This window comes from Callorhinus ursinus, unplaced genomic scaffold (genome assembly GCF_003265705.2).
Source record: "Callorhinus ursinus isolate GAN/ISIS: 27379988/994484 unplaced genomic scaffold, GSC_fseal_2.0 scaffold70, whole genome shotgun sequence".
Lineage (NCBI taxonomy): Eukaryota > Metazoa > Chordata > Mammalia > Carnivora > Otariidae > Callorhinus > Callorhinus ursinus.
In genome coordinates, this window is record NW_027397132.1 from 4,545,152 (window position 1) to 4,555,899 (window position 10,748).

Consider the following 10,748-nt stretch of genomic DNA (forward strand, 5'->3'; position numbering starts at 1 on the left):
TGTGGTAGAAATCAGGGTTATTTCAATGGTCACAGTAGCAATTCTTGCTTCTTTTCACTGTGAAAACTGAGCTAGAAATCTATTGCCTTTAATCACAGAGGTCCTGTTTCTATCAGAGTCTTAGACGAAAAGAAAGACCAAACACAGGACCGCCCCCAAAGCGGGTAGACCTTGCAATAATACACACGTGTCACTGAGCTCGGTTAGTACGTCGTAGCATGGAAGGGGCTGCCCGTCAGACCCACAGGTGGTGTCAACACACCGGGTCTGGGGAGGGGGATGAAAACCGACCTTCAATCCATTTATTAGCTGCACGTTGTTTCTGCAGAGATTTGGTTTGTCGGATGGCATACTGAACAGATTTTCCTCCACATTAAAATTCTGGTCTGACGGGCTCCATCTGTATCATGCCGATATCCTGCCACCTGACCCGATCCCCATCTTCCCTGCCCGGCTTAACCGTCCTTTACACCTTGAATTTTGCAGACCCCAGAAGAACCCCGACCTTCCCTTCCCACCAGCAGGCCCTCTCAGCAGGACTGTGAGCCAGATCCAAGCAAGGAGGGCTCCCGGCCCCCCTCTGCCTGCTCCGAGGGGCGAAGAGACATGGCGGCCAGGATCCTGCAGACCCGGTGGAAGGTGTACCGACGCCAGGTGAGAGCCCGTGCAGGCCGTCCCTGTGCCATGTGGGCTGTGGGCTAGGTGCCACAGGCGTGGGTGGAAATGCGGGACAGACTCGACGCGCCTGAACAGACATCGTGGGGGGTGAGGGACAGACGAGCACCTGGACCTGCAGTGGAAGGACTCGGTCCTGTGGGGAAGGAAGGGGAGGTTTCCCTTTCAGCTCATCCTCGGAGGAGGGCGAGGGTCGTTTTCCAGGTGGCAAACGGCAGCGACTTGTCCAGAAGCCTCTGTTAGCTCACGGACTGGGTGCACGCAGCGGCGGGGTGGCGGGCTCCCAGGAAGACCCACTCTGGGTGCAGCCCCTGACCACACTCTGGAATCACTGCCCTGTCCCCCGAGCACAGCCCGAGCATGGGATCCACAGTCAGGTGCATCCACTGCAGAAACAACTGGAAATTCAGACCCCCAGAGTAGCCCTCTTCTGGGGTTGTCTGGGGGGCAGCAGGTCGGGCTGTGGTCCATTTTACTGGGACTGTGAAAAACCTCCCTTGAGTGGCTGCTCCTCAGAGGACACCACCTGTAGGTTAGGGGACAGGAAGACCACCCACCAAAGCTGAGCATGTGCGTCTCAGATCCCGGGAGACAAGGAGCTGTGAATCTGTAATGAGTGCCTTCGTGCTTGGGGGGAAGTGGGGCCAGGAGCCCGGGGCAAGGGAAGTGGGGTGATGAGGGGTGGGGGGTTGGGGAAGTGGGGGGATGAGAGAGGAGCCTGGGGGAACCCCAGGCTGTCTCATGGAGGAGGAATGGGGCTCCCCTCCTGAGCTCCCAGGGTAAGGGTGGCGGTCTCCTTGGACAAGCTATGTGCTCAGAAAGAGATCCCGGTTCTGCAGAACACAACAGGGCCCTTTCTCCCCGGCTGAACCAATAAAAACTCTGGGGTTCTCTACCTGCCTGAATATCATAAGGTCTTAGTTCCAGAAGATTGTCTGTGGAGTTAAACTATTTCTTCCCAACTTTTTTTACGAGAATGTACAGAATGTTTAGAATAGCTGAACTCCTCGTATTCACGAAGGTACTGCACAAATTCTTGCCCCCACCTCGACTCAACAGTAGTTAACGCGCAGCCATGTTTCTTTTCTATACGGATCATTTCTTTGCACAACCACGTGAGAGTAAGTCTTAGACGTTGTGAATCTCCAGCATCTTCTAAGCATGAGGGTGTCTCACTGACCACAGCACACGCTGTCAGACACCCCAAAACGTGGCAGAGGTTCTCTCGTGTCCTCTGGTGTCCCCTTCATAGCCATGTCTCCCCCTGTTTCCCAGGATGCCACTCAGCTGTCTTTTTCAACCCCGGATCCAGTCAAGGTTGGATTTTGACCCACATCCAGTGAAAGCTTCCTCTTCAGTTGTATAAACCTCCTCAGTGTGGTTTATCAGCCCTAACCTGCTTTTCTCTTTAAAGTTCTTCTTGAAGAGCACAGGCCAGTCTCCTGCAGGGCATCCCGCATCCTGCATCTGTCCGATTGTGTCCTTGTGGTGGCCCTTAACTTGTTCCTCTGTCCCCTTTACTTTCTGTACATGGCAAGTCAGGTGTGCGGGCTTGACTCGGTTTAGGTTAGGTATTTTTGGCAAGGGCACACTCCCAAAGGTGGTGCTGGGCTCATTGTCTCCCTTCAGACGCAGGTGAGACTAGGTAGTTCCGTCGGTGTGTCTAACTGCAGGCACTGGGTAATGTCGCGGCTGCCCGCTTTTGTTGTGGTAAGCAAACACGTTTCCCTTGATAATGATCCCGTCAATCTGTCGGGAGAGTGACCTCTGTGAACCTTGGTCTCCACCTTTCGCCGGTGGCTCTACACCCTTCATGCACTGTAGCTCAACCCATCTTTCACATGGTTGTGGGGTGACTTCGGGTCCTCCCGATACTTAGTGGCTGGTACTCTTCTGTGAAGCAGTTTTCCTTATCGGCTGGTCAGCGGGGCGTAGCTCCAGGGTCTTCCAAAAAAGGCAGGCTAGAAGCTTCGCTGTTTTCCTTCAAGTACTAAGTAAACCCTGATTTCAGAGCAGGGGGTCGGAGGCCATCGAGTTTCTCCCCACACTCTCTCTGAGGGGAGGGAGCATTGCTGCTTTTAAGATTAATGAGTCGTTTTTCTTTTCATGTTCAACGTGTCCCACATTTGGTCAGTGGGAGCGCTCGGGTCGGGCTCCTGTGCCTTTGATCGTGCTGGCGCAACCTCATTTTCTGCGCAAGAAGGTGTCCCAAGCTCCCCATCCTCCTCACCCCAGATCTGGGTGGAGCTTGCCATCTCTGAGCCACTTGTCTGTGCTGCTTTTCCCTTCATCCTTCACCCTTCTCCCCATCAGTCCCCTGCTTAATTAAAAAGACAAAACGTGGGGCGCCTGGGTGGCTCAGTTGGTTGAGCAGCCGACTCTTGATTTTGGCTCAGGTCATGATCTCAGGGTCGTGGGATCGGGCCCCGCATTGGGCTCCCTGCTCAGAGGGGAGTCTGCTTGAGATTCTCTCCCTCCCTCTCCCTCTGCCCTTCCCCTTGCTCTGTGCTCTCTCCCTTAAGTAATTAAAAAACATCTCTCTAATTTAAATAATTAATTTTAAAAAGCCAAAACGTAAAGTGCTCTAAGAACAGTGCCCCAGCTCACTGCTCCCCACCAACCGGTTGGGCAGGGCTAGTCACCCGCACTGGGTTCCACTGCTCGCCCCTCCAGGAGCTGGGCACAGCTGACTTCTTTTTTTTGTTTTTGTTTTTAAGATTTTATCCATCTGTCAGAGAGAGAGAGACTGAGAGAGAGCAAGCGAGCACAAGCAGGGGAAACAGCGGGCGGAGGGAGAAGCAGGCTTCCCCCTGAGCAAGGAGCCCGATGCGGGACCCGAGCCCAGAACCCCGGGATCAGGACCCGAGACGAAGGCAGACGCTCAGCCGACTGAGCCACCCAGGCGCACTGGCACAGCTGACTTCTTGACACATGAGTTGAGTCTTTCCTTCAGGATTCTGCGTTACAAGAACTCAGAAAAATCAAATGCACATACCTACATCTGAGAATAAAGCATTTGAAAGGCCACTTAATTGGAAATCAGGGTCCTGGGACCTCAGTCCGGGGTCCTCTTGGTCTGTATGTGTTGGACTCGTCTTGGGGTACAGGGGCGCCTGAGGCCGCGAGGAGGAAGGCCCTGGACCCGCCTGGAGCCCTCCCGGCTGGAGTGGCGGCGCCGCACACCCAGCCACGCACTGAGGCGAGCTGCAGTCTGCCCTCGACAGGACCTGCAGCCGGCTGTGGTCCGTCACGCCTCCCCCACTCAGGGTCCGTTTCTGCAGGCAACCAACACGCTTCCGTCTTTCCCATCTGTCTCAGGTCACGGCATGTTTCCTCCCCTCCACTTTTGCTCTTTCCAGGCTTACTGTTGACTTCCTCATTCTGCAGCTCACCCCACATCCTCGCCAGTACTGTCCTCCCCGGCCGCTCGGCACGATCTTCAGTCTTGATTGTTATCATTATTAAATATGCGTTCATTCGTTCATTCGTTCATTCATTGTATGTCCCCCCGGTACTCGTACCCCTGTTTCCTTAATCTGTCACGGGACACACCCTCTCCCGTAATGGCTGTGGGCCATGCACTCTGGTGAACACTGAAGAGGAGCTGGCGGGTGTGTGCTGCATGGACCGTGGCTTTGCCCCACGGCACGTGCTCTGTACCGTCCGTGTGCTGGGGTTTCCGCACTAGAAGGGCTTGGGCTTCACTGACGTCTGTAAGGATACACATTTTGGTTCAGCCTTGGGTGTGGCTGAATCTTTTTTCCTCCGGTCCCTGGGTGCTTCTGACGATGGGTCAGATTTGGGAGCCCGTGACCCAGACCCGTGAATGGGGGTCCCCTTTGTAGCTTCTCCGGCAGGCGGGGCCCAGCCACTGTGTGACCGTCCGGAGAGGGCAGCCGTGTCCCCGGCTCTGGCTGGGGGCGGGGCTTCCTCACCTGGGGCTGAAGTCAAGCGCACACGGCGGTGCTCGTGAGTCTGCCTCACAGACAGCTGCCACGGGCTGGTCGGGAGACGCAGGTGCCACTGACACAGCTCGTCTTTAACTGTGACTCACCTGGAGAAAGCTGGCCGTCTGGTTATGGCTGCTGGGTCCCCCAGCGCCGTCTGCCCCGCAGCGGAGGACGGGGACCTATGGAGCCTCCTGGGGCTCCCGAGGAGGGGGGGGGGCGCCCTGGTACCCTGGCTCTGCTTTCCATCCATGGTGATGTGGCAGGGGCAGGATCAGGACATGAACGCTCTGTTGCCAAAAATTCATCCTCATGTTAATTCATAATCTGTCTCTTTATTTCAGAAAAAAAAGGCTGTTCTGACTGAGGTAAGCGAGGCTTATTTCACCTGTTTCAAATACATATTCTTGCACTAGAGCGAAGTCACGGTGGGATGTCTCGGGCACTTGTTTTCATGAAATCGACCAGACGGGGGTGATACCAGCGTCAGAAGAATATTTGGATAACTTCACACGTTCGGATTCATTCAATTACACAACCGTTTTTTCAACAGTTTTCTCGGTCATCAGTTCGGGTCGGGTAACCCAGCAGGCCCTCGGGACTCAGAAAGCTGCTGAGACAGGTCACTGCAGGTCAGGGTGGCAGGCGTGCATTAGGGCCCTTGGGCAGGCCTGGCCCAGGGACTGGGGAACGTGAGAGGAAGGGCTGCGGGCAGAAGACTGGCGTGCACGGGAGCACGGCTTACCCGGGAGGAGAGCAGGTCTGTGTGAGCCGCAGGACGCGTCGTGACGGGCGCTGGGGACCAACGGAGTCTCTAGCCACCCCGACGGCTGTGCGCACCCATACGGCCCCTTGCTGCTGTCACCCGCCCTCAGCCTGTTCCCCAGGCAGCCTCCAGGGCAGCATGTTTTTAAATGTTAAGTAACACCCAGCACTGCACACGACTCGCTCCCAAACTTGGAACATGATCCAAAGCTGTTGTCTAAAGACCTTCCAGGCCACACTCCCTGGCTACCCCACCCCGCAGCCCTGCTCATTCTCCTCTAGCAGTCTGGAGGCTTTTTCGGCACTGCTTGGAAATACCAAGCTTCCTCCTGCCACAGGGCCCTTGCACTCGCTGCTCCCTCTGCCTGGAAGGCTCTTCCTCCGGTCACCTGCATGTCCTGCCCCCTTGCTTCACGCAGGAAACATTACGTCCTCAGAGACACTCTCTCTGAATACCCCGTGCCAGCCATCACTCCAGCCCCAGGTCCTGCTTTATCTCTCTTTGTAGCTTACATCCCTACTTGACATTTTGATACTTCGCTTGTCTTAAATTGCTTGTTTCCTATTGCAATTTATTTAACATTCCACAGAGGCAGGGACCACCTCTGTTCTTACACCACTATATCCACAGTTCCTAGGATGGTGCCTGCCACATGGTCGGCATTCAGCAAATATCTGTGGAAGGAGTGGGTGAACGGGTGAATTTGGGACTCCTCGAAAGCCCGTCTAGCGTGTTCCCCAGCCGGCCAGCCAGCATGCACTGTCGTGTTCTGCTGCTGGTCTCCCGGGTCCCCCCTGGGCCTGCGTGTCCTCACCTCCCCAGGCAAGGTGATGACAAGAGCCCCCAGGCTGCAGCTGGGCTGGGTTTCTGCCGGGCTCTGGTGGCTATGATGTCAGCAGCTGTCACCCCAGCCCATGTCGCCCGTAACGAGCCCTCGCCTGGGTCGTCTGCGAGCAGCGAGCCCCCCCGGGTCGGTCTACACATGCACCTGCTTGTTCGAATTTGCCTGAACGAGGGTTCTCTTGCCGTGCTTTGTTGGGCCTCTTTCTGAACCCCAAGTTCAGGACATCTCCTTCACCTTGCCTCCAGTAACAGCAAAGCAAAGGTGTTTCTCTTAGTGACCTGATTCTGGAGGCGTCTGGACCTCTGGACACATGACGTGTCAGGCCCCAGTGTGCTCGTGTGGCGCTCCCTAAGATGCTCAGAACTAAGAGCTCCCTAAGAGCTCAACCCCTTTGTCACGCTGTGACGTTTCCAGCCGGGCTGCCCCTGAAATCCAGAACACTGATCTCAGAACTTAACAAAGCATCTGTGTGTGTGAAGAAATCACTTAAGATTAAGGTCAGAGGATAGATCATTTCTTGGCGACAGTTTGAGACCATGTCTGCCCTGCTTGGTTTTGGAAGATGTGTATGGAAAGCACGAGGCATGGGACGGACTGCCCAATGTGGAAACATAATTGCGTGTGTAAATTATGGACAAATACTAGCCGCTAAACATCATAGCGTTTAAGAGAGGATTCGGTTTGCCGTGGGAGGGGACGCCTGTGCCTCCGTCTGTGTGGACGGTGGGCGTGCCTCCTGCGGGAGGCGCTGGGCGGGTGGCAGAGGCCATGGCTCTGCACCAGCGAGAGACGTCGTTTTCTCTGCTGGTGGAGCTCTGCCCTCCGGAGCCCCCTCCCCCACACCTGCCGCCTTCCAGGGGAATTCACCTCCCTTTCCCTCTCTCCTCGTGCCTGCCAGGCGGCTACGGTACTCCAGGCAGCTTTCAGGGGACACCTAACACGGGTGAAGCTACTGTCGAGCCAGGCGTGTGCCTCAGAAGCCCCCGGCTCGCCCAGCCCGCCCGGCCAGGTAACCCTGGGGCGCCAGACGCGGCGGGGGCGCAAACTGCCCTCTCTACGTGTCCCGTCTCGTGCCTCCTCAACTGGGGCAGCGTGGCATCTCGGTGCCCGTGTCCTGCCTGGCACTTTACTGTCCGGGAGGGGGCGGGGGGGGCCGGCGGGGCCAGGCGGCAGAGCCGTGGTGCAGGCGCCAGATGGGTTTAACTTCAGGGGCCATGTTGCTTTGAGGTGCTCACGTATTAGGCAGCGTGCCCGCCCCACAATTAAGACAGAAGCTTAAAAACCCAGTAAAGATTAGCGTTTTCTATATCCATCCCTCCTCTGCGAAAATGACAAGACGTTCATTTTAAGAATCTCTAGAGTCTGAGCGTCAGGAGGCTGCTGAGCACATAGTCAGTGACCAGGTGAGCCACCCGGAACGGGGCCATGCTCACCGGGCTCTCTGGGGGCCAGGCGGGGGCTCTGCCACACCCGGGAAGTGGGCAGAGGCTCCCAAATGGCTCTCTTCCCCACTGTCGTGTCCCTGCAGGACCCGCCACCACGCATTCCGAGCCCTGCCGTCCAGGCTGAGGACGACCCAGGGCAGGAGGCCATCACCACCGTGCAGTCTGTCCTCCGGGCGCACCTGGCACGGGTCAGGCACAGGTAAATCCAGCTGGCAGGCTCCCCCTGTTCTGTGTCGCTGGGAGACTCCAACCACAGACATGGTGCAGGAAGCTGCCGGACGACAAGGCCAGCCCATAGTGCGCAGGCGCAGGCCGTGGGAGCCAGGACCTTGGCAAGTCGCCCGAGCACAAACACCTGTGCAGAGTTCCTCCCACGCGTGCAGGTGGGGTAGCCTGCCAGTGCTGGCCCTCAGTAGGGGCCTTCCTGCCTGGAACGGCTCGCTCGTGCTGGGGGAAGACCCGCAGAAGGGCTTAAGCACCACATGGTTCTGGTCCCCACCAGTCTGTAGGCTGGCTCCCCTGTCCTAATGCATCGCCCTTTAAAAAAAATGTGATGCGACCCCAGTGTTCAGGGGGACGTGGGTGTTGTCAGGTGCTTGGCACAGCAGCTCACACTCGTTCTCCCCTGCTGGGGCTGCGGCCGCAGAAACTCAGACCCCATCCAGGTTGACTCGGGCAGAGTGGGATCTGCAGCCTGCAGCAAGGCGAAGGGAGTGTCTGTCGGGGTGCGAGGGCAGGAAGCTCAGGCTTCCCCTCTGTTTCCCAGTCCACCCGTCACTTTTCAGTCTCTGCTCCCTCTCTGCCAGAGGAGAGGGTGGATGCGGAGAGGGCGTGCAGGTGTGTGGGAGGACGTGCAGGTGTGCAGGGAGGACGTGCAGGTGTGCAGGGAGGACGTGCAGGTGTGTGGGAGGACATGCAGGTGTGCAGGGAGGACGTGCAGGTATGCAGAGCCCACAGGAGCCAGAATCTTCTGGTCCTGGTTCTGGACGGGCTGGGACGGCCGGGGTGCAACGCAGGTCAGGGTCCTTCCCGGTGCCGCCAGCCACGGCCAGTGGCCGTGTCCACGGGGATGGCAGCAGGTACAAGAGACTGGGGGAGAGGGCGCCTGGGTGGCTCAGTTGTTAAGCGTCTGCCTTCGGCTCAGGTCAGGATCCCAGGGTCCTGGGATTGAGCCCCGCATCGGGCTCCCTGCTCAGCGGGGAGTCTACTTCTCCCTCTCCCACTCCCCCTGCTTGTGTTCCCTCTCTCGCTGTGTCTCTCTGTCAAATAAATAAATAAAATCTTTGAAAAAGAGAGAGGGAGAGAGAGAGAGAGACTGGGGGAGAGGAAGGTGTCTGAGGTCTGACCTCGGCGTGTGCCCCTTGCAGCCCACCTGTGCCGGCTCTGCTGGCCTCCAGCACATCCGTGAGCCCCGCCGGGGCCTCGGGCGATGGGGGCGTCCTATAAAGTCCAAGCAGCCGGTCTCTCTCTCTTTTCCAGTGCCTCTGGTCAGAGAACCACCACTGCAGCTTCTAGGAGGAGGAGACCCACTCTGGCCACCCCCTGCCAGTCACCTGCTGTGCCCTGCCCTGCTTCTCCTGGTACTTTCATTTCATTTTGAATTTCCATGCAAGGGGCAGCTGGGGCCCTCTGAGCTCCGAGCAAAGAGCGGCCGCTGCCCCGGAAGCTTGGGGTGTGCGGGCACGTGTGGGGGCCCATCCCAGTGCGACCCCCTGCATGCCTCCCCCGAGCCTCCCACGCACGGCTTCGTCCCACATCCCCGGGCCACGGAGAAGCTCCAGTGCTAGTCACAGCAGCGTCCAGGCACCTGCAGGCCACTCGGTTGGCGCCTCGTGGCTTGTGTGTCTCCGGTTTTTATTCTTGGCTCTGCTGGAGCTGCGTGGTTTCCCCCCCTTGGGCCAGTGCTTTTCCTGTTTGTTGGTTTTAAGTAAACTTTTGCTTGTATTTGCTTTTCTACCTTATTATGGTCCAAAAACAGTGCAGAGATCTCGGGACCCGGTAGGGGTGCTGCACCTCAGCTGTGAGGCCCGGTCCCTGCTCTGCCTGCCAGCAGACATGGGGTCCTCGCAAGTGAGGTGGAGCCCCCCGCGAGTCCAACGGCCCCTCACACAGGTTGGGAATCTCCCTGTGTGGTGCTCGCTCACACTATCAGTAACACTGCTGGAGAGGAGCAGGGAGGTGGTGTTGTGAGCTTTGACGCTGTCGTTGGACCCAGAAACACATCTTGAGGTCTCATCTGTGAGGGTGGCACGTGGTCACCATGCAGCACTCGTGGGAAGGACTTTTCCATCCCGAGCTCTTTGGTCGCACAGATGGAGAAGGGCAGGTGCTGGTGGGGAGCAGTGCCTCATTTCAGGACAAACTACAAAAGGAAGCAGTTTTCTGAGCCAAAGCCCTTTGGGGTAGAGACCCAGGTGGAGGTGATGGAGCCCTGTCCATGTCTGCTGCTGGCTCTGTGCACGGTGGGCGCCTGGAGCGTATGTGTTGTTTCAGGTCAGGAGGACAGCGACACGAGCAGCGGGGAGACTGTGGAGGGGCTGGCGGCCAAGGACAAGGCGCCGGGGCTGTGGGGACCGGGGAAGCCAGCAGCCCTGCAGCCCGGCTCTGGTGAGTGAGGGAGGCCGTGGCTGGGCATGGGGGGCCTGGCCACCCCGTCCCTTCTGGGGCCGGGTCCTGGAGGATCTCCTGCACCAGCTGAGGGTTCGACACCATGTCTGACCTGGAGATCACCACTCACTTTCCAGCCTGTCGGAGCTTGCAAACAGTGAACTTTGGTATTTGTTCCATAAACTCCATGTACAAAGTTCAAGGAGCAAACGTGAGCAACACCGGGGCGGGGGGGGGTGGGGTGGGGAGGGAGGATGTGCAGGTGAGCAGGGAGGACGTGCAGGTGTGCGGGGAGGATGTGCAGGTGGGCAGGGGAGGACGCGCAGGTGTGCGGGGAGGACGTGCAGGTGTGCGGGGAGGACGTGCAGGTGTGGGGGAGGATGTGCAGGTGGGCAGGGGAGGACGTGCAGGTGGGCAGGGGAGGACGTGCAGGTGTGCGAGGAGGACGTGCAGGTGTGCAGAGA

General features: G+C 58.0%; 1 protein-coding gene across 11 annotated transcripts in view; it reads left to right on the forward strand.

Annotated features, from left to right (window-relative positions):
* Positions 1-10,748, forward strand: part of IQCE (IQ motif containing E) — a 45,188-nt gene that overhangs the window by 31,203 nt on the left and 3,237 nt on the right. For 9 of the 11 annotated variants that reach the window (XM_073886351.1, XM_073886348.1, XM_073886350.1 and 6 more), the window contains 7 exons: positions 487-654; positions 4,967-4,990; positions 7,131-7,241; positions 7,761-7,876; positions 9,157-9,257; positions 10,171-10,284; positions 10,422-10,495. In XM_073886351.1, coding sequence (XP_073742452.1) covers positions 487-654; positions 4,967-4,990; positions 7,131-7,241; positions 7,761-7,876; positions 9,157-9,257; positions 10,171-10,284; positions 10,422-10,495 — 708 coding nt within the window. The remainder of the gene's footprint in view (positions 1-486; positions 655-4,966; positions 4,991-7,130; positions 7,242-7,760; positions 7,877-9,156; positions 9,258-10,170; positions 10,285-10,421; positions 10,496-10,748) is intronic. The other 2 variants (XM_073886349.1, XM_025863795.2) reach the window with 2 other exon arrangements.